Below are 22,673 nucleotides of genomic sequence, written 5' to 3' on the forward strand. Positions count from 1 at the left end.
ATTTCCCATCACATCAAACTTGCGGTACATGCATGGAGTACTAAATGTAGACGAAATTAAAAACTAATTGCACAGTTTTGTTGTACTTTGCGAGATGAATCTTTTAAGCCTAATTAGTCAATGTTTGAACAATAATTCACAAATACAAACGAAACGCTACAGTATGCTACAGTGCTGTAACAGTAATTTGGCACCTCCAAACTTTGGCAACTAAACAAGGCGTTGGTCCGGTGGGCGGAGGTAAGCATTGGGCCTTGAGGCGAGCTGAGCTTGAGCAGTTGAGGTCTTCCTCGAGCTGTGCTCTGTCTCTGTTAGGCTTAGTTTGGGAACAAGGGAGCCCTAACCCAGGGTAGGAACGTCCTGGAGGGGGATTTTTGTGGCAAGTCCATTCCCCATTCTTTTCCTGGGTGGTAATTCCCTGTGTGTTGGTGCTATTTGGGAGTAGAGGGAGAGAAATCCCAGAGAGCAAATAAGGGCTCATAAAATCAGGAAAAAGAAAAAAAATCAATATAGTCTCCAATGTTTCGTTTTGCATGTTCTATATATATCAGCTATTGTTGGGTCTGCTGAATTAGCTAATGTAAGCAGCTTAAGTCCAAGATCACGCAACGAGAAATCCACACCTGACCTGCATACCATTTAATCTTTCTTCTTGTTGCAGGGGAGCAGAACCTCTCAAACAGCATGGTGAAGAACCCTAAGAAATCAAGCCGCTTCTTTGGGTCATCTTTCTCCACCTCCCTGTTTGTTTCTTCAGGCTTCTCTCCTTCAGCTGAAGTTTCAGCAGTAGCAGCAGTCTTAGTTGGAGTTTCAGTTGTGGGGGCTGTCTGCTCCTGCTGCACCACTGCGACGACAGCCTGAATTTCTTCTACTGCTTGCTCCACATTCGATTCTTCAGTCTTGTCAGCAGAGGCGGCAACGTCAGCGTTCTGGGCAGCTTCGCCTTCCTCTACTTTCTCTTCAGCCTCAGGTTCTTTATCTTTGGATCCTGTTCAAGGAAAGGATGATTGCAAATGTTCAACAATCAGGCTGTCGATGAAACAAATGCACCATGTAGTCAGGTAAATTTCCAGAGACAATCCCAGAAACAATGGAAGATCAGATGCCTTACGATGCCTCTGCAGATGAAGAGCATCAGCAAGGCTCTTAACCTCATCTTGACCTTCTCCACCACTTCCGGGTGGCTCTTCACCTTGTCCATAACTGCACTTAAAGCATCCATGTCCTTGTTTCCTTGTTCTTCACTTCCTTGCTCTGCAAAATCGACACGAATGCTTATTAGAGAAAATGGTATGTTCTGAAGAGAGAAAGAAATTAAAGAAAAAAGGGGGACTTAATTTAGCATTTTTCAGTCACATGCATCATCTGAAGTTTGGGTCAAAATAGCTCCTTACAAGCGAGTAACGACGAGATGAACAAGAACCCAAGTGTTCATTAGTTAATTACACTTTCCCTAATTCAAGCCTCACCATAAGAAATACTGATGAGATCCATGGGTTAATTACACGTTCTCCATTTTTCCCTTTAAATAAATCCCTAGTTACTGAATGCAATCATCACACCCCAATCAGTGAATTATCAGTAAAACACAAAGCAGGGGAAAGAAACTATCTTCTTACTGATCAATTCGACTGGAAAAGGATTCTTCAAGACAACAGTAAAGATGCCAAATCCCAAAACAGAAACATACTGAGGTGTCAAATGGGTAAAATGAAAATTACTTGTAACATGGAAATATCTTCTGAATTTGCAGATTTACCTCAAATCCTGATCTGGTCAGACACCATGGCAATAACCATGGCAAAGTAGCCTGTGATGCAAAAAAAATTACGAACATGTTTTTGTGGCAAAGAAAAGAAAATCTTTGTAGAACAACACATCTGATAGGGGTAGGATCCTAGTCTATATTGTAGAGATCACTCTCTAGTGCTTTCAGAAAATTTACACTAATTTACAAAAAGCAAAGTAAAATGTCGAATTTGCAACTTATCTACGAGATAGAAAATGCCAATACATCATGTTAGCTGTTACTAGGTTTAATTTGTGAATTTACACATCATACTAATCAATCACTTGCCATGTATCACAAGGAATTCTCACAAGGCTAGCAAGCTCACAAATAACATGAAAACACGGTTTAGTGACTAGCATTCTTTACAAAGGTACAGGTTTGTTATGAGGATGACCACAAATCGCAGAAAAACACAAGCAACCTGATGATATCTGCACATTACACTACCGGAACTGATAATGCTAATTGAGTCTACCAAACTTTGCACGAAATCACCACATGACCTGCCAGATCTATTGTTCCACACTTTTGGTCACATAAAAACAAGAAGATTCGAACCTGAAGTTGTCATTCTCTTAGCTGCAGCAATCTTTCATTGACGATCAAATAGCAAAGATCTCCCTCCACCAATTTACCTTCCTCATCAAACTCCTACGCTCTGTAAACAGCAAAGATTTAAGATCAATTGCAAAGACCATGCGAGATAAACTCTGGGAGGAGAGATGGGGAAGATGACCTTTGCGAGCTGCAACTGCTGGAGTGGTGGTGAAGACGAGGTGGAGGCGCCGTGGTGGCTGCAGAGGAGGCGGCCGAGGTGGAGGCGCTGAAGCAGATCAAGATGAGGAGGCGGACGGGCGGCGCCTTTACGGGATGGTGGAGTGGCGATCTGCTTGCCTGACAGGCGGCGGCTGGACGAGGGAGGACGGCGTGGTGCCGCTGCCCGGACGGGAAGGCGGAGGAGCGGTGGCGCCTAGACGGAGGCGGGGCAACAGCGCCTGGACGGAGGCGGAGCGGCGGCGTCGCGGCGAGTGGTGCTAGCTCCCTCGCATCGCTTCGGTCGCGACGACGCTCGGGGAAGCGCCGTCCGGACCCTCGAGGTGGGGAGGCCTCGCCACGCGGAAAACTCGCGGATCGGGTCAGATGTCCCCGTCTCGTGTTCTCCCAAATGACGGGGTAACTTGGCCCGTGTCCAGATCTCCGCGGGGGCTTCTATCCTCGGGAAAACGACGGGATCCCCTCGGGGTTCGAGGTTCCCAAAGGAGCCCTTACAGAGTTTACTACACGCGGGGGCGGGGAGTTCGGTACTTCAGTGAAATAGGCGCCAGTTTGAACTTGAAATGTCACTGAGCTTACGATCTGATGACGACCGCCGCCGCCTCCAAGCTCAGCTGTGTCACCAACTCACCGTTGTCTGAGACGCTGTGCGGGGGCCCCGCGACGCCGCCATGGAACTGGCACGCCGATCACGAAGCGTCGAGAGGTGCCCTCCACTCCACCTGTTCCCTCCCGGCGTACCCCACGCCTGCCTCGCGCGTGGTTGGCGCTTCCCTTTCCCTCCAAAGCAGCCTTCCTTTCTGCTGGCACTCGCCCGCAGCCCCGCCCCCCTTATCACTCGCTGATCGCCCGCGGCGCAGCGAAGCGACGATGTACAGAGCGGCCGCCTCGACGCTTCGCCACAGCCTCCGCCGCTTCCCCTCCTCATCCTCCGCGGCCACCCCGCTCGCGGGGGCCGCCCGCTTCCTCGCGACCTCCTCCGAGCGTCGTCGGCTCCCCGCGCCCACCTCGTCCCGCCTCCTCGGATCGCCGGGCGCGCGCGGGAGCTGCTCACCAGGCGCTGCGGTCACCGAGCGCGAGCGGTCTGCGTCCGCGTGGCGCGGGCTCGCCACCATGGGTATGCACGTTTCTGCTAGTACGCTGCAGTGCACACTGCAGCACCCTCTCCCTCCCTCTTTTAAAAACTGTGGTCCAACGGTAAAAAAAAACAAATAAAATGTTCTAGAACTTAACTTTTTCGAATTTTAAAAAATTGTTGTTCGTACGCAGTGTTCTACTATTCTCTATCTGTGTTGAAAGAAGCAGAGTTGTCATATTGTCTGGTTTGTATTTTGAGTAGCTGTACCTCGGAGATTTGAAGTTCTACTGCTCCATGCTTAATTAGGTGATCGATCGAGTAGCTTCAAGCATCCAATTGGCAGTGACCAACATCACCATTGAATAAATTCCAAATCTCGGGTTTCAATTTTTAATGGTTGTTGCTCATGTTTTCATTGCCACTCTTTAATCATGATCGCTGTATGTGTGCTGACCGCAGCTGAAGCTAATAGCGGCTTCGGGCATGTCCTGACAAGCCTCCCGAAGCCTGGTGGTGGAGAGTACGGGAAGTACTACAGCTTGCCGACCCTGAATGATCCTAGGATAGGTAAAGCTCTTCTTGGCCAAGCAATGTTGTGGTGCTTATATGTGCACTAATATGAAAGATCCCTATGGAAGTTGTAATTCATTTATGCATTCCATTTTCAGAAAGATTGCCATACTCTATCCGGTATCTGCTTGAGTCGGCCATCTGCAACTGTGACGGTTTTCAGATTACAGAGAACGATGTTGAGAATATTATCGATTGGGAGAATACTGCTCCCAAGCTAGTGGAGATACCGTTCAAGCCTGCCCATGTTCTTCTGCAGGTGTGGCAGTGTGCATAGAGCCTTCCTAATTTTATTCTTCACTTCACCGTAGCGTAAACTAACTATCAGCTTTCCTCTCTTGAAAGGATTTTAGTGGCGTTCCCACTATTGTTGACCTTGCAAGCATGCGTGATGCTATGGCCCGACTGGGTGATGATCCTGGAAAGATTGACCCCCTGGTAGGCTTAACTCAGTACAGTTATGACATTAGAATCACCATGCAAGAATGGTCATGCGACTGGTCATCATCTAATATTTCTCAACATTTCACATTTTTGTTATTCACTTGCAGATTCCAGTGGACCTAGTAATTGATCATTCGGAACAAGCTGATGTGGTAAGATCAGAGAATGCTCTTCAAGCTAATATGCAGCGTGAATTCGACAGGAACAAGGAGCGCTTCGCCTTCCTTCGGTGGGGTTCTATGGCATTCAATAATATGCTTATTGTTCCACCAGGTTCAGGAATTGTTCATCAGGTGCATTTTTTTTTCTCTAGGCTGGACAGTTTTCCATTCCCATCTTTTTGTGTACCTTAATTGTATTATGCTTCTTGAGTTTCATTTGATGCTAAATTCTATTTTTTTTACAGGTGAATCTTGAATATCTTGGGCGAGTTGTTTTCAATACCAATGGCATTATGTATCCAGACAGTGTGCTGGGAACGGATTCTCACACAACCATGATTGATGGAATGGGAGTTGTGGGCTGGGGCGTTGGGGGGATTGAAGCAGAGGCGACAATGCTTGGTCAGGTAATACACAGAGATGTTCATTTTTCGTGCACATTAAGATATTCCTATTTGCACATAAACCTTTCTTTTGATTTTATCTGATGCAATATTTTTCTGAACGGACAGCCAATGAGTATGGTCCTGCCTAGTGTAGTTGGATTTAAACTGTCAGGGAAATTGCGTGATGGTGTTACTGCAACTGACCTAGTCTTGACAGTAACACAAATTCTTAGGAAGCATGGTGTTGTTGGCAAGTTTGTTGAGTTTTATGGTAAAAGTTTATTTCTGTACAATTTTACTTCTGTCAATTTTAATAATTATCACTAATGGTTGGGTTTTGCGTGTAGGTGAGGGGATGAGTGAGCTAGCAGTTGCTAACAGGGCAACGATTGCTAACATGTCACCAGAATATGGCGCGACAATGGGCTACTTCCCAGTTGATCATGTGACCCTTGGATACCTGAAGCTGACAGGGAGAAGTGATGAAAAGGTTACTTCCATTTTTCAACCTAAATTTACTCACGTCTTCTCGAAAAACATTACGACGGATCCAATCTATTGTTGGCTGGACATTCCTTTTTTGGTCCAATAGTTTTCTTGCATTGTAATTTCCTTACAATAGGTTGAGATGGTGGAGGCATACCTTCGATCTAATAACATGTTTGTTGATTACAACGAGGTCAGAATCATCCAAACTATCTCAGATATCACAAGACGCATATGTCTAACATCCAACTGCAATTTCAGGCTCAAACGGAAAGAGTTTACTCATCTTATCTATAGTTAGGCCTAGCAGATGTTGAACCATGCGTTTCAGGTCCGAAAAGGTAACATTCTATTCTAGATATGCTTTTGATCTTATGATGCTACACATAAGTTTTTCTTGAATATGATTGTACCCAATCATCTTTATGCTCAGGCCTCATGACCGTGTTGCTTTGAAAGATATGAAAGCAGATTGGCATGCCTGTCTCAATAATAAAGTTGGTTTTAAGGTGACAGTACTAAACTAACTTGAATGTTGCCAGCATCCATGATAGTCAAATAGCCTATCCTTTACATGATTTCTGTTGTACCCATCAAAAGAATAGTAAATTCACTTAGGGTCTCTACAATTTTCGTTTGGGTTATTGCAGGGCTTTGGTGTACCTAAAGAGCAACAGGATAAAGCTGTGAAGTTCTCCTTCCATGGGCAACCTGCAGAGACTAGACATGGTAGTGTTGTGATTGCTGCCATAACAAGTTGCACAAACACCTCGAATCCAAGTGTCATGCTTGGTGCTGGCCTTGTTCAAAGAAGGCGTGTGAACTTGGCCTTGAGGTGAGGCTTCATTGCTTTCAAAATTACATCTTAATGTAGCATGCCTTTGGTAACTTTGGTCTACTAACAGGTTCATCCATAGATTTAAACTAGTCTTGCTCCAGGATCTGGAGCAGTGACCAAATATCTGCAGAAAAGGTAGTATTTCCCTCCTGGCCTGGTAGTTTTAGACCTGAAATTTATTTAGCTTCAAATCTGGAAAAACCTGACTTATGTCTCAAAATCAGTGGCTTGCAAAAGTATTTGGATAACCTAGGTTTCAACTTAATTGGATATGGCTGCACAACATGCATTGGTAACTCTGGCGAGCTTGATGAAGATGTTGCTAAGGCAATTACTGACAATGGAACTTCATACTTACAAACTAATCACATTTGTTGATTTTTCCTGCTCGATTGTACTTCAGAAAAGGACAAAGTCCATTTTACTACCCTCACCTTTCCGCTTTGTCCATCTAACCCCCTCAACAAAATTTAGGCTCGATTTACCCCCCTAAACTATTTCAATTGATCCAATGTACCCTCTAATGAGATTTGTCTTTTTTATTTCTCTACATACAAGTTGAATTTTAAATCCAAATTTTGTGAGTAGATAGGGAACATGATGGCTAGTAGAAAAATATATTAAGATTTTTTTGGTTATTTTCATAGATCAGGAATATTTAATATGAAATTGATCATAGGGATACAAAACTGCATAAAAAGTAATGATGAAAAAATCATAATGTATTTTTCTGAATGTATTTTTCTAATATAGGGCATTGTGTTATAAGTCACTCGGCAAAATTTGAACTCAAAACCCAACTTGTACACAAAGAAATAAAAAAGACAAATTTCATTAGGGGGGTAGGTTGGACCAACTAAAATAGTTGAGGGGAGTAAATCAATCCTAAATTTTGGTCAGGGGGTTAAGCGGACAAAGTGGCTAGGTGAGGGTATTAAAATCCTTCAGAAAATTAAATCCCATAGTCTTGGCATGCACATCATTGCTGCTGCAGTACTCTCCGGAAACAGGAACTTCGAAGGACGAATTCATGCATTGGTTCGGGCCAATTATCTTGCCTCCCCTCCTCTAGTTGTGGCCTATGCCCTTGCCGGCACAGTAAGCAGTGATTTACCTGATTGATTCCATTTTTTATGGTGTCACCACCACATAAATAAACTCTTGTATTTTGTATACATTTGCATCAGGTTGATATTGATTTTGAGAAGGAGCCAATCGGGAAAGGAAAAGATGGAAAGGATGTGTACTTCAAGGACATATGGCCATCAAATGAAGAAATTGCAGAGGTAAATTCAAAGTTGTTGCACTCGTCTTGTTCAGAATGTATTTACCAAAAATGGAACACACATTATCTCATTATGGTTGGATTATAACATTTACCAGGTTGAGCAATCGAGTGTGCTGCCTGACATGTTTAGGAGCACCTATGAAGCAATCACGCAGGGCAACCCAATGTGGAACCAGTTGTCCGTTACGAAAGCAAAATGCTTCCCATGGGATCCCAACTCTACCTACATTCATGATCCCCCGTTCTTCAAGGATATAACACCGACTCCACGAGGTCCACGCAGCGTAGAGGACGCCTACTGGCTATTGCCTGCTGAAGTTTGGTGACAGCATCACGACTGATCACATCTCACCAGCTGGGAGCATCCCCAAGGACAGCCCTGCTGGCAAATACCTGCTTGAGCGCGGTGTGCAGCCAAAGGATTTCAATTCTTATGGAAGTCGACGGGGCAATGACAAAGTGATGGCACGAGGAACCTTTGCGAATATCAGGATTGTGAATCGGCTGTTAAATAGAGAAGTTGGACCAAAGACAGTTCATGTCCCTACCGGAGACAAGCTTTTCGTGTTCGATGCGGCAATGGTTAGTTTTTCTTCGCCAAGAAAAAATTGTTGTTAAGTACTCCCTCTGTCACAAATTACTATTTGTTTTAGCTTTTCTAGATGCATAACTTTTGTTATGTGCATAACAAAAGTTATGTATCTAGAAAAGTCAAAACGAATAGAAATTTGGGACGGAGGGGTATACTACTCGAAATGATTACAGTCAAGTGTATACTTGTCATTTTCCGTTGTCTATCTGACTACAAAATGCAGCTGATTATGAGATCATAATTCTTGTTGACGAGTATTTCTCATATGCTCCTCTCAGTCTATTACAATTGTCATGTCTGTGACAGAGATATAAAACTGATGGACATCACACCATAGTGCTGGCTGGAGAGGAATATGGCAGCGGAAGTTCTCGCTACTGGGCTGCCAAGGGACCTATGTTACTGGTATGCACACATCATATGACCTCTATTTCTTTGCTGGCTACCAGGAATTTGCAGCATGTCTTTGACAAAATTATGTCACCAGGGGGTGAAAGCGGTGATCGCCAAGAGTTTCGAGAGGATCCACCGCAGCAACCAGGGGCGGATCCAGAACGGGGCTGCGCCCCGGGCTGAGCTGTTGAATCACACCTAAAATAGTCTAATTTTGTCTCCTAAGCCTCATTTTGTTAGGCTAAACAGCACATAGGTTAAAGGGACTCCGTGGTCTCGCCCCGGGCTGCAGCCCGGGCAGCCCGGGCCCTGGATCCGCCCTTGGCAGCAACCTAGTGGGAATAGGGGTGATACCGCTGTGCTTCAAGCCTGGGGAGGATGCTGATTCTCTGGGGCTCACCGGTCTTGAGCGCCATACGATTAGGCTCCCTAGCGAGGTAAGTGAGATACAACCGGGGCAGGATGTCCAAGTGGTCACTGACAGTGGGAAGTCCTTTACCTGCAAGCTCCGTATTGATACTATGGTAAGTTCTCCGGTAATGTGGAACTGGTAATTCTAGGAAAACTGCGTGTAGGTTGACTGGAATGTTCACAGTATAATGGTATAGGTCGTTTTGACTTTTCTAGATACATAGATATTATCATGCATCTAGACATAGGGTATATCTAAGTGCATATCAAAGTCTATGAATCTAATAAAATCAAAACGACCTATAATTTAGGACAGAGGGAGTACAATAAAATGCCACATCACGTTTTCTGAAAGTTACAGCTAATGATTGCAAGCGCGTGTGCGCGCGTACAACCCCACTTAACAATGCCTTTTCAACAAGCTTAACATCGGTTGAATTGTATTGATTTTCAATGTAAATTGCGTAAGGGAATAACAAAGATGTTGGTTTTGTAGGTGGAGCTGGCTTACTTTGACCATGGTGGAATCCTTCACTACGTGCTAAGGAACTTGGTGAAGCAGCAGTAGCAGTAAACCTGCAACAAATCCATGCAAATTTGTAAATATCTGGTGTGTCTTCAGAAATGCTATGGTGGGAACAAGAAGAGACTCTTCTAATTTGTAAACACAAGCCATTGTAAACGCTCATGAGCTGTGCTCTTTTGTATGTTTTTTTATTTTTCCTGCGCTAATAAAGGCGTTCTTTGTCTATTAAAAAGACATCTACCACCTGAACTTCTTTCTTCCCTGAAGGTGCAAGCGCTGATTTGCTGAGTCGTGACATACTCCCTCCGCCTCAAATTGTTGAGTCGTGACATACTCCCCCGTCTCAAATTGTAGGCTGTTTCTGTTTTATCTTTTTCAAGTACATAATTTTTAATATATATGAAGATATAGTGTACGAACCTCGAAAAGTTAAATGTAAAATTTAAAGTGGAGTATCTCCATTGACTTGCAAAAAATGAAATATCTGTTAGTAAAATGTTGTTCCTAATTTGATAATTCATCGTTCTTTTCATCTTTTGTTTGCAGGGAACAACAGTAAACATATCGAAGTAATTGGCATCATGGATATATGAAACGATGATCTTTCTTATGCTTCAGTCCCCCCCCCCCCCTGTTTACGTTGGGCAAGAGGCAAAAGAGATTCAAATTGTATGAATCGTGTTCATAAAGAGACGAGACTAAGAAGTCACCAGAAATGCATGACCTATTTGGCGAAGTGCCGGGTTCCAGCTGATGCTCCTGCCACCTTGCCAGTTTGATCTGGATGTTCACTGTGACTTTGAAACTAAACAGAAATAAGATGTACTCCCTCCATCCCAAATTACTATTCGTTTTGGTACATAACTTTTCTTATACACCTATATATATATTATGTCTAGATACGTGGCGAATAGTAATTTGGAACGGAAGGAGTATCAACAAAACTTTTCAGATTGCTGAATTTAGGCCATGTTTAGTTCACTCCAAAATCCCAACTTTGGTACTATGCAAAAAGAAGATTCTCCATCACATCAAACTTGCGGTACATGCATGGAGTACTGAATGTAGACGAAATCAAAAACTAATTGCACAGTTTTGTTGTACTTTGCGAGACGAATCTTTTGAGCCTAAATAGTTAATATTTGGACAATAATTCACAGATACAAACGAAACGCTACAGTGTTGCTACAGTAATTTTGACACCCCAAAGTTGGGCAACTAAAACGCAAGCATCAGATGTCTGCAAACTTGAACAAATCACTGCTGCAACATCACCGGATGAACAAGCAGCCAAGCACTGTACAAGTACAAGTACAAGCACACGGGGCAACACATGCACATCTGAACAAGAACAAGCACTTTGAACTCTACCATGAGCCACGTGATGTCGTGATCCGATCCAACGGTCCAGCGGCTTTCTTTGGATCCTTCGGTTATACTACTCGTCACCTCGGCCAGCGCCCTCGGCCTTCCACCCGCTCAGCGCCCATCTCCCGCCGCCGCCGCCGCCGCCAGGGCGGGCACCACTCCAGGAACCGGCGCCGCCGGATGCTCCTTCGCCGCGTCGCCGCCGCCGCAGCAGCAGCGAAGCGCTCCTCCTCTTTGACCCCCGCGCGAGCCCTCCTGCACGAGGGCGCCGCCGGCCGCGGCCACGCCACCGCCTCCTCTCCTCCACGCCGCCGCGGTCACCGCCGCGCTCCGACGGCTGAGTCCGAGCCCCTCACGGCCACCGCATCGCCCCGCCCGTTCCCGGACTACCACCCGCCCCGCCCCGACTCGCCGGAGGACGACTTCCTCGCGCGCCGCCTCGCCGCCGTGGTGGTCGCCTCGCCTCGTCCCGGCACCCTCCCGCCGCTCCCATTCCTGCCACTCCTCCGCCCGATCCACCTCCTCCTCGCGCTACAGCTCCTCGCATCCGACCCGGACCACGCCGGCCTCCTCCTCCCGTTACTCCTCCTCTTCCCCTCACGCCGCAACCAGCAGCCCCACCCGCACCTTCTCCGGTGCTTCGCCGTCGCCGCGCACCTCGCCGCCGCCCGCGGAGACGCGGTCACCGCGCGCGCCATCCTCGTGCGCGCCGTCCGCTTCCCTTCGCCCCATCGGCATTTCGTCGAACACTTCATCACCACCTACAAGGCCTTCTCTTCGGACCCCGCCTCCTTCGACCTCCTCCTCCAGTGCCTCCCCTCCGCGCCCCTACTGCGCCGCCTCCGCCAGTACGGCATTTCCCCGTCGCTGGAGGCCTGCAACGCCGTGCTCTCCCGCCTCCCTCTTGATGAGGCCATCAAGTTGTTTCAAGAACTCCCGGACAAGAACGTTTGCTCCTACAATATACTACTCAAGGCGCTCTGTGGTGCTGGCCATTTGGAGGATGCACGCCAACTGTTTGATGAAATGGCGTTGCCGCCTGATGTTGTCACGTATGGGATTCTTGTCCATGGTTACTGTGCTCTTGGTGAACTGGAGAGCGCCGTGAAACTGTTGGATGAAATGGTGGCAAGAGGGATGGAGCCAAATGCAATCGTGTATACAAGTATTGTTGCATTATTGTGTGACAACGGGCAGGTTTCAGATGCTTTGAGGGTGGTGGAGGATATGGTCCAGCGTAAGGTGATATTGGATGAGGCAGTGTATACAACTGTCTTGAGTGGTTTCTGTAATAAAGGGGATTTGGCAGCTGCAAGAAGGTGGTTTGATGAGATGCAGAAATCAGGTTTGGCAACTGATGGGGTGACATATACCACGCTGATCAATGGGCTTTGCCGGGCTGGTGAGCTGAAAGAGGCAGAGATGTTGCTTCAGCAAATGTTGGCCAGGCAGTTGGATGCCGATGAGGTCACATACACAGTGCTCATAGATGGGTACTGCAAGAGAGGGAAGATGGCAGAGGCCTTTCGAGTGCATAATACAATGGTGCAGAGAGGAGTGACACCGAATGTGGTGACATACACAGCTTTGTCGGATGGACTATGCAAGCAAGGGGATGCTCAGGCTGCTAATGAGCTATTGCACGAGATGTGTAACAGGGGGCTTGAGCTGAATGCTTGCACATACAACTCCCTGATCAATGGCCTATGCAAGTCTGGCAATCTGGAGCAGGCCATGAGGACTATGGCAGACATGGATACAGCGGGTCTTAAGCCAGATGTTTACACATACACAACTCTTATTGATGCACTCTGCAAGTCAGGGGAGCTTGATAGGGCTCACACCCTCTTGCAGGAGATGTTAGATAAAGGAATTAAGCCTACTATTGTCACTTATAATGTTTTGATGAATGGTTTTTGCATGTCAGGTAGGGTAGAAGGAGGAAAGAAGCTGCTCGAATGGATGCTAGAGAAGAACATCCGCCCTAATGCAGCAACCTACAATTCTCTAATGAAGCAGTACTGCATTGGCAATAATATGAAATCTGCCACTGAGATCTATAAGGGGATGAATTCTCTGGAGGTGGCGCCAAATGAGAACACGTACAATATATTGGTCAAGGGGCACTGCAAGGCAAGAAATATGAAAGAGGCACTATATTTCCACAAGGAAATGATAGAAAAGGGTTTCAGACTTACTGCAACCTCATACAGTTCTCTTATAAGATTGCTGAATAAAAAGAAGAAATTTATTGAGGCAAGAAAGCTATTTGATGAGATGAGGAAGGAGGGTTTGACAGCTGAACCAGATGTATACAATTTTTATATTGATTTCAATTTTAATGAGGATAATTTGGAGTCAACTCTAGCTCTTTGTGATGAACTGGTGGAAGCCAGTATCGTGAAATCAAGAGCTGAAATGGATCAAGATGTTGTAAAGGAACATATACATTAGGAACATTATTTAGGCTGGCGATGTAATGCTAGCTTCTTCTAGATCGTGTCTAATGTGAACACACGATCCAGACTATGTACTGCCCCTTTTCACCATGCTAAAGCTGACAGTTGAGGTACTAATGGTTTCTTCTAATCATTTAAATTGGTTACACGTAGTAGTTCTGTGTTCCCCTGCATTTTCTGATGTTTGATGACACTATCCTTTAACTACAGCAATCATGACGGTCTTCCAGAAGATGTTCAGCAGTGTAGATGGAAAAGCACGTTGTGGTGCTGGTGCAATTTGCAAGGTGGAGGACATTTCCTTCAAAAAAAGGGTGGAGGACATGCACATCATTGTTTTTCTTTCCAAGTATCATGTCTGGTCCTTGTTCCTGTGTTTTCCTATATCAAGATTAATGATGCATCCATTTGTTAGTTTGATACTTGCAAAATAAATATGAGTCACCTAGGGCATTGTTAGAGCATCTCCAACAGCATATGTAAAACTCATGATCTAAAAACACTTTTAGGTATAGGAGAGAGAAAAATTTAGGTACTCCAAAGCTGCCTTCTCCAACAGCATATATAAAACTGGTGACCTATAATCCTTTCAAGGGCTAATCTGCGAATGAAATTTTTATTTAGGGTCACTCTATAAACTTGACTTATCTTCTTCTTCCCCTCCTCCCCCTTCTCGCCATCACTACTCCCTTCTTCCCTACCTTGCCGCCGTTGCTCCCTGCCTCGCCACCGTACCGCTCTTCTTCTCCCTTGCCCCCGCGCCGACGCTGCTAGGCCGGCGGAGCTCGTCCGCACGATGGCGTTTGCCCGCCCGTCCCGTGGCTAGGCCGGCACCGCTCGCTCGCGCAGCGGCTTTTCTGGGCTGGCGGAGCTCGCACGCGCGGCGGCGCTCGCCCCTTGAGGTCTCCCGGTGGCACAGGATCAACGAATCAAGCTCCAATCGCAGGAGGGAGGCCGGCGGAGCTTGGCCGCAGCGGCGCCAAATCGAGGAGCCGTTGCCCCCAAATCGCCGCCGAAGGTAGATTGGTGGAGCCACGCCTGCTCGGCGCACGCCTGCCCGGGGGCTGGGGCGGCGGAGCCTCACCCGCACGAGTCGTAGCGCCGTCCGTGTTGCAACTCGCCGGAGCTCAGGAACAAGATGAGAGCGGCGGATTGTGCGGCGGAGGGGTGGAAGGCAAATCGGTGATGGAGGGGTGTGGGTAGGCCAGCAGTGAGGTCAGCTGTGAGGTCCAGTGGCCGGAGGAGTCACCATCGGGGAGAGCGTGGCGGCGGAAGCGTCCAAAGCGAGGTAGTTGGCCTTCCCGCATGAGTGCTTGCAGTTTTACCAATCTAGTGTTGGATTGGTATATTTGCATATTGGAGAGAGAAATTTAGGTCATAGGCTAAAAAGTTTAGGGATAGCAATCCATATAGCAAAGCAGTTGGAGCAGTTTTTTTGGCTGTTTTAGGTATCCTGGCAGTTTTGGGATAACAATCTATTTTACATAAGCTGTTGGAGATGCTCTTAGATGCACATATTGATTACTTCACATATATCCATGTCCTGCTTCAACTTCCACTCATGCTTGTGTTGCTATTGCTACTGACACCATGTTGAAGTTTAGAACCAGTGCTTCTTCAGAGCTGCTCGTGTTCCGGTGTTATTTTCTGCAAAAAATATAAACTAGATCTACTTTGCTTGGATTTAGTCTCCTTTTCCTTTCAGATTAAGGGTTACTCTACTAGGATACTTTTAGCGATATTTGTTTGGCGTTGCAATGAGCTCACTGACCTTTAAGCCTCTGCCTTGCAGGATATAGATTGTTTGGAAACAAAGATGGTTGTTAGGCTGTGAACGAGTGAGTTAATCGTCGTCACAGGGAGTAACCAGGGCCTAAGCGGCTACGTGTGATGCCGATAGGTACATAAACTACATATCGGAGGAACAGGGACCAAACTACTGGCAGAACAGGAGACTACAGAGATGTCGAGGCTGATTTTGAGAAAAATATGTTAGTATGCTCAGTTTGCATACACCATCCCTCCTCAAATCCTCAAAGTTACAGGACCCGCCTCAGCTTTATTGTTCACTGGCTTGGACCTTCATTTGTACTTTGGAGAAATGGATCAAATGAGACAGGGAACTCAGTTTCTCTGAGAAGCAAAAAATGCAGCACCAGATGGGTTTAGCTGTTAGAAATCAGGACAATTCAATACAAAGCCACGTGTGGGAAATATACGGCTTGGACATGAAGATACAGCTTTAGTGTAAGAATAAATTTCATTCTGAGAAACAATGTATGATTCTTTCCCCTGTATCTAGAAAACGAAGGGGAACAATACAGAGCTTTTTCAGCGGATGTGATACGTATTCATTGTTTCCTCGCAGTTCTAGATTGCACACGTCCAATTTATATCAGCTGTCCAAGTATATATATGAATATTTATTGAATGCGTACAAAATGTAACCTACATTTATTACTTTTCATCTCTTAGGGAGAAGAAAAGGAATGATTCTTGTTTGGGCTTATTGTTGCGGGCTATATGAAAGGCCCAATCTCGAAGCCTTGGGGGGGAAAAAAGACATCTGCATCCCCTAAACCTCGCAAAAGCCCAACCCAAACCCTAGCACCCCGCGAACGGCAACCTCCCTGGTCCGATGGATTTCGCTCACCGGAAGGCGGCGGCGCTGGCCGCGCTCTCCTCGCCGGCGCCGGACAAGTCCCCGAAGGGCGGCGTTGACGCTCCCATCGCCCCGCTCCTCGAAGTGCTCAACTCCCATCCAGACCTCTTCACTACCTCCTCCTGCTCCGGCCGCGTTTCCGTCCTCGCGCAGCCGCAGGAGGGCCAGGGCCAGGGCGCCGCCAAGCCGAAGAAGAAGGCGCGCGGCGGCGGGTGGGTGTACGTGTCGCACGACCCCGCCGATCCGGACGCCGTGGTGAAACAGCTGTTCGGTGGGAGCGGCTCGGGAGCGGCTGGGGACGAGCTGGTGTTCAGGTTCGAGCCGATGATCGTGGCGGTGGAGTGCAGGGACGCCGCCGCAGCTGCGGCGCTCGTCGCCGCCGCGATCAGCGCTGGTTTCCGGGAATCAGGTGAGCTGTCCCTTTATTGGCTCAGTAATTCAGTATGTTGGGTAGAGCTTTGTATTCCTCGAACAACTTAGCATTGCATCCTTTCAATCAGTGTTTTGCACAGTATTCAATACATGGATATGTGGAGTTATTTCTGAATCCATCTGTGATTAATCACATGGTTCATTTTAGTCAGTTACATAGGGCAGTTTTAGAGATATATGAATATAGTAAAGTAACTCAGTGTGAACTGTCAACGTCTGTCTACCATGTATTGCTGAGGTTTTATATTAGGTTTCACTTGTCTTGATGTTGCTTATCTACGTGAATATCATATTAAGTTAGTTTAAAAATTGATTAATCTCATTTTTAGGTATCACAAGCTTGCAGAAACGTGCAATGGTGGCAATAAGATGCTCGATTCGTATGGAAGTGCCATTGGGGCAGATTGATGAACTTGTTGTTTCTCCGGAGTACATCCGTTACCTTGTCAGAATTGCCAACTGTAAAATGGAGGCAAACAAAAAACGAATGGATGGATTTCTAGATCTTTTGCAGACTGAGGTACTGAGCTATTTTGAAATCAATGCTTTTGTTACTAATAGTTACTATTTGTCTTATTGTATTCCTGGCACTGTTGCTCACTTTTTTGTTAAGAGTATGCATGACAAACATATGTTTCGAATCTTTGGATATTATGTAAGTCCAAAAATGTTTTTTTGATGAATGTTCATTAGGCGAAGAATAAACTCGGATTGTGTTTAATCAATGGAACCCTACTCTTAATAGAACCTACTTAATGAGCTGAGTAAGATTTTTCAAGCAGATGGAAACATTTACTTCATCTTGATTTATAAATACTTGTCCAATAAGTTATTTATCCATTTATACATTATACATTTCCTCACAATTTCTAACTTCAATCCAATCCCTCTCTTCACAGAAAAAAATATATATTGTTCTGGAAGTTTGTGTATTGCCCAAAATTCAACTTTGACTATCATGATGACCTTGATTATTATCACGTTCCCAGAATTTTTTTTAACATGTTGGTTCCTATCAAACTGCCAGGGTTTGTCAGGTTCGCCAGGGTTGTTAAATAATTGTAACGGAAGTAATAGTCAGACTGTTGATCACAGGGCTTCCCTGGGTTGTGAAGTTAAGATATCATTGGATAAAGGTGCCAAGAAAAATAATGACTTAGTTACAAAAAGGAGAAATGGTGGTAAAAACTGTGATGCTGATGACAGAGGTGATAGTGAAATCGGGGAAGGTTCACTAGAAGCACAGTATTTTGAAAATCAAGACCCTACATGGAGCAAGGGCGCCGAGCATGGTTTTGGTAATGCTAAACGGCATGTTCTCTTATCTCACCTTTTCTTATCTTGTTCTTCAGTTTTTCATAGATTGGTATTTAAATTTATTAGTCTGTTCAGCCTGAAATGGCTGTTTGACAAAACTTGTTTTCTTCAAAAAGGTGCATTGCAGTACATGCTACGGTTCTATGTTGGACCGCTGACTTGTTTTCCATGTTTGTATATATGTTAATGCTTTAAATACTATCTTGTTGAACATTAGCTGAACTAAGAGAGAAATCATTTTCCATCTTATTTTTAGTAAAAATATTTTTTTCCTTGTAGCAGATTAGGTGATGGTATCATGTTATTAAACCATGGTTTTCCTGCACTATTTAATGAGTTGGTGGTCCTGCACCAATTTAGGGTACTTTAGTTTTCTGACCAAAATCCAGTAGCTCTGAGCCTTTGACTGAATATTGTTTATTTGTCCTGTTATGTTCTATATAGAGTAGTGCTGGAGGAGAAGTTGCCCGGAAACAAAAAGTATCATCTATCTACTGCTGCATTGAAGATTAGTGGAGAACCAATCGAGAAGCTCTTATTATGGGGCCAATCATCTTGTGTGTTTCCTGTTGGAGGAGAGCAACGGGTCCTAACTTTTGGTGGTTTTGGAGGACCAGGAAGGCATTCAAGGAGAAACTATTCCCTTCTGCTTGATCACAAATCTGGTTTGTTGACAGAGATGATCTTTAAAGAGTCTCCTTCACCACGGATGGGCCATACGGTTACTTCTGTTGATAATAGCACCTTTGTTATTGGAGGTAGGGGTGGTCCTTCAGAAATTCTTGATGATGTCTGGGTCTTACAAAGCACTGAGAATACCTGGTTAAGACTGGAGTGCAGTGGAAATATCTTCCGCCCAAGGTACTGTTTAGATTAAACCCTTGATCCCCCTTCCACCTTTTCCTTTACATGATACGTGCTTGCCAAATGGAGACTCAAAACGTCGGTGGTAGATTAATTAGTGTTCAAATTTTGTTTCTGTGACAATTCTTTTCATTTTTTCTGAAGCAACCTCTGAATATGGCAGGAAGTTCCTGCAGTTCACTCTAGGTAGAAAAGAGTTGGCCCATTTCTGTTCATTGAAGTTTTCTGTTTCTTTATGTAGGCACCGGCATGCTGCAGCTGCAGTAGCTTCAAAAATATATGTCTTTGGTGGACTTAGTAATGAAGGCTTATATTCCTGCATGAATATACTTGACACGAAAAGTATGGAATGGAGCATGGTTGCTGCTGCTGGCGAATGGCCGTGTGCTCGACATTCACATTCTCTGGTGTCTTATGGTTCAAAGTTATTCATGTTTGGAGGTCATGATGGTCAACATGCACTGAAGGACTTCTACAGTTTTGATACAACAACACTTGAGTGGAACAAGGAAAGCACATACGAGGGAACTCCATCACCTAGGTTTTCACATTGCATGTTCATCTACAAAAATTATCTTGGGATACTTGGGGGTTGCCCTATTACAGGAAACAATCAAGAAGTTGCATTGCTAAACTTAAAGCATGGAGTCTGGTTGTCTGTTTCCATTCCCTTGTTGAGCCAGTGCCTCTGTGTCCGTAGTTCATCGATTGTCATTGAAGATCATCTTGTTATTTTAGGTGGTGGTGCATCTTGCTATGCATTTGGGACCAAATTTAATCAACCAATAATAGTTGATCTGCATTCAGTGGACTCTATGTTTAAACATGATGACAAGAAGGATGGCACGCCTGTACAAAGTTGTGATGCAATCCCTACTGTTGACTTATCAAGAGATGAAAAAAAGGGTCATGATAAGTCACAAAATGATTCTCATTCTGGTGGTTTTACTGATTCAGGCCCTCTGGTTCTTCAACTGGAAAAGAAGTATGCTAAATTAGCAAAGGACATTCTGAAAAAGTTTGGATGGTTGGATCTTGCTAGAAAAGTTCGAGTGAGCCATGATAACAGCCATGTTCTTTTTCCTGTCAATGAAGTCTTCCATGTCCTAAATACTGATGACCACATGATGATGGAACATAAGTCATGTAACCTTGATGAAACGTTAGCATTTACTGAAAAGAAGCTTGCGGGAGATAACGTATCTCTTCAAAATGCATTAAAATTTTTGTCATCTTGCAATGGTTCCTTTTTGAAAGATGAACTAGCCATCAGCCGAAAGCCTTCCAAGTCTCCTCAAAACATCATGAAGGAACTTGTATCTTCTCTTCTAGAAACTAAAGGAATGCCCTCTCAGTTGTTGGAGCAGCTCCCAGCAAGGTTTGTTTTCTCTGATGAGAATATCTATTGCTGTTACGACTATGGATTTGCTTAAGTTTCATTCTTATGTGTAGGTGGGAGATACTTGGTGACATCATCATACTCCCAAAGACATGTTTTAAGGATCCATTGTGGGAATCGGTTAGCGAGGAACTCTGGCCACTAGTTGCCAAGTCACTCGGCGCACAACGTCTTGCACGTCAAGTAAGTGCTGGCTGAATTCTTGGTTTCTGTTTTCTAAGTTATTGGAAATAGGAATAATTACCATATTATTGTGAAGCTCAACGCCTATTTGTGTAGCTAATTGATAATGTTTGTTGTCCTGCTGTTACTCTTAATTAAAGTCAGTATCTTGTATGGTGTCTCATGCTTAATTGCATCTCAATATTAGATAGTGCTTTTCTAATAGTTTGTAACTAGTGGCATGCATGTGGTTACCCTGCCAAGCATTTTTTTCTCTGGGGATTCTATATAATTTACTCCGTCTGCCCCCTTTTGTGCAGGGTAAAATCATACCAAATGGTACAAGAGATAGTACACTGGAACTTCTTCTGGGTGATAACGGATGGGTTACCCATCATGAAAATGGCATCTGTTATTCACTTGATGCAACAAAATGTATGTTTTCTTCTGGTAACCGTTCGGAGAAGCTTCGCATGGGACAGCTTGACTGTAGAGATGAGGTGGTTGTGGATTTGTTTGCTGGAATCGGATACTTTGTTCTCCCATTTCTCGTGAAGTATGTTCTCTGTGATAACCTTGGTCTAACACATTCTGATTATACAAAAATGCTGTTCTAAATTTCTTACTCTTGCAGGGCTAATGCTAAGTTCGTTTATGCATGTGAATGGAATCCACATGCTCTGGAGGCTCTTCGACGCAATGTTTGTGACAACCACGTACAGGAACGATGTATTATACTCGAAGGAGATAACCGTGTGACTGCACCCAAAGTATGTACTGGGCAAATTTCACCTTTTTGCTAATACATGAACTAGGATGGTTCCTGACCTTTCTTTTTTCATGCTGGACTTGAATTAGGGTGTTGCTGATCGAGTTTGTCTCGGATTGTTACCCTCAAGTGAATGTAGCTGGGCCACTGCTGTTAGAGCTTTAAGGTGATCCCTCCGCATCACTGAGTTGTTTCAATCTTGTTTATTTCGTTGTGTGTTTCTCATAGTATTCCATAAAGATGTAAATGTAGAGGCCTAGGTAAGCTTGTCTTGGCCTGCTCGCATGGGGCCAACTGAGTTTATTGTTTCTGTTGCACTATCAGCAGCAGCCTTCAACAGTCAAGGAGATTAAGTATTGTTTGAGCTGGTTTTGTGAGGATTCTAGTTGTGTTTCAGAGTCAGTTGGGAATTGGATGTACCTGTTACCTTTTGGAAAGTTGTATCTATTTTAGGATTGGTTTGTTCATCATGCTCAGCTAGGATATCGAGTCCATATAAATCTGGATAGTCCTTATAAACAATAGCATTTTACCCTGTTTAAACAAAAAAAGGTTTCCCTATTATAATTGTTATTGAGTTATTCTCAAGCCCTCTAGCTTTTCTCTTCTGCGCCTGCTGCCCTTTTGTAATCGCCAACCATACCCACCTGTTTGTAAGTGCCCACAACAATTTCCCATCGAAATATTTTTTCAGAAGATTCTAAATGTTCTTTAAATTCAAACCCAGCTTAGAGGCGCTAGTCTGACATATTCCAGAATGCTTACTGCTTACATGCTAATTTTTGCATGCTTCCAATAATAATCAGTAGCATACTGTTAGGTTGTCTGCACACTGAAAATGCCTGCATAGTGTTGCTTTCAGTGTGCCACGCATTGACATGCTGAGCTGGTAAAGAAGTGTTGAAATAGTGAATATGTGGCCTCACATGAAAACAAGTTGTCTTTTCCATTGCATGCAATATGAAATTGTGGGCCAAAAAGGAGAACACCCCCCCCCCCCCCCAAAAGACATCACATCTATCGTAAAGGTGGGGACCTGTTTCCTTGGACTGTTCGTGGGATGTTCTCTAAATCTCGTAAATGTGATGACTATTTTGCGCTAATGCCAGAGTTTTATGGTTGATACATGATGCATGATCTGTTCTTTAGGATATGCTATAATGTTGCTTTGTTAGAATTATTATTACATTATTGGTCTTGTATTCAAAATGCCCTTGTTACCAAAGTAGATTCTGGATTAGAGTTTGGTATTCAGGATGTAGAAGTTTTTATAGGGCTAATGTTGGTGTCTTGTACATTTTTGTTTATGATACGACAAGATCCATGAATTCAGTTAGCCTGTGTCTCAGTGGCTTGAGTGAGAACAGTAGCATAAATGCGATCAAGCAAGCCTTACCTTTTATGCTTAGTGCAGTGACTACACAAAGATTAGTATATTTCAAATGACTTGACATAGTTGGCTTTGGTTGTAATGAGCAGCCCTATTGTTTTTCTGCTTGAAT

At 44.6% G+C, this 22,673-nt stretch overlaps 2 protein-coding genes, 1 non-coding gene and 1 pseudogene across 5 annotated transcripts in view; 3 read left to right on the plus strand and 1 right to left on the minus strand.

Moving 5' to 3' along the window:
- Window positions 1–485: 485 nt before the first annotated feature.
- On the minus strand, window positions 486–3,052 carry LOC101784790. Its single transcript, XR_002676539.1, has 4 exons — window positions 2,529–3,052; window positions 2,351–2,450; window positions 1,112–1,254; window positions 486–988 (listed from the first exon to the last, which is right to left on the minus strand). It is a non-coding gene; the product is annotated as an uncharacterized LOC101784790 (transcript).
- A 284-nt stretch (window positions 3,053–3,336) lies between these two features.
- Window positions 3,337–9,982, plus strand: LOC101786140 (annotated as a pseudogene).
- A 1,202-nt stretch (window positions 9,983–11,184) lies between these two features.
- LOC101785188 (pentatricopeptide repeat-containing protein At1g05670, mitochondrial) lies at window positions 11,185–15,916 on the plus strand. Its single transcript, XM_004957786.2, has 3 exons — window positions 11,185–13,676; window positions 13,777–13,922; window positions 15,359–15,916. The coding sequence occupies exon 1, from the start codon at window positions 11,288–11,290 to the stop codon at window positions 13,559–13,561; it is 2,274 nt and encodes a 757-aa protein (XP_004957843.1). The 5' UTR covers window positions 11,185–11,287; the 3' UTR covers window positions 13,562–13,676; window positions 13,777–13,922; window positions 15,359–15,916.
- Window positions 15,917–16,122: 206 nt separating this feature from the next.
- The window catches only part of LOC101786401 (tRNA wybutosine-synthesizing protein 2/3/4), a 7,767-nt gene continuing 1,216 nt past the window's right edge, over window positions 16,123–22,673 (plus strand). Inside the window, exons 1-9 of one of the 3 annotated variants that reach the window (XM_004957790.3) lie at window positions 16,123–16,637; window positions 16,990–17,180; window positions 17,688–17,971; window positions 18,422–18,838; window positions 19,083–20,219; window positions 20,294–20,423; window positions 20,723–20,958; window positions 21,037–21,172; window positions 21,261–21,337. In XM_004957790.3, the coding sequence (XP_004957847.1) occupies window positions 16,205–16,637; window positions 16,990–17,180; window positions 17,688–17,971; window positions 18,422–18,838; window positions 19,083–20,219; window positions 20,294–20,423; window positions 20,723–20,958; window positions 21,037–21,172; window positions 21,261–21,337 (3,041 nt within the window). In that variant the 5' untranslated portion in view covers window positions 16,123–16,204. The remainder of the gene's footprint in view (window positions 16,638–16,989; window positions 17,181–17,687; window positions 17,972–18,421; window positions 18,839–19,082; window positions 20,220–20,293; window positions 20,424–20,722; window positions 20,959–21,036; window positions 21,173–21,260; window positions 21,338–22,673) is intronic. The other 2 variants (XM_012844232.2, XM_022824172.1) reach the window with 2 other exon arrangements.

This window comes from Setaria italica, chromosome II, assembly GCF_000263155.2.
Source record: "Setaria italica strain Yugu1 chromosome II, Setaria_italica_v2.0, whole genome shotgun sequence".
Lineage (NCBI taxonomy): Eukaryota > Viridiplantae > Streptophyta > Magnoliopsida > Poales > Poaceae > Setaria > Setaria italica.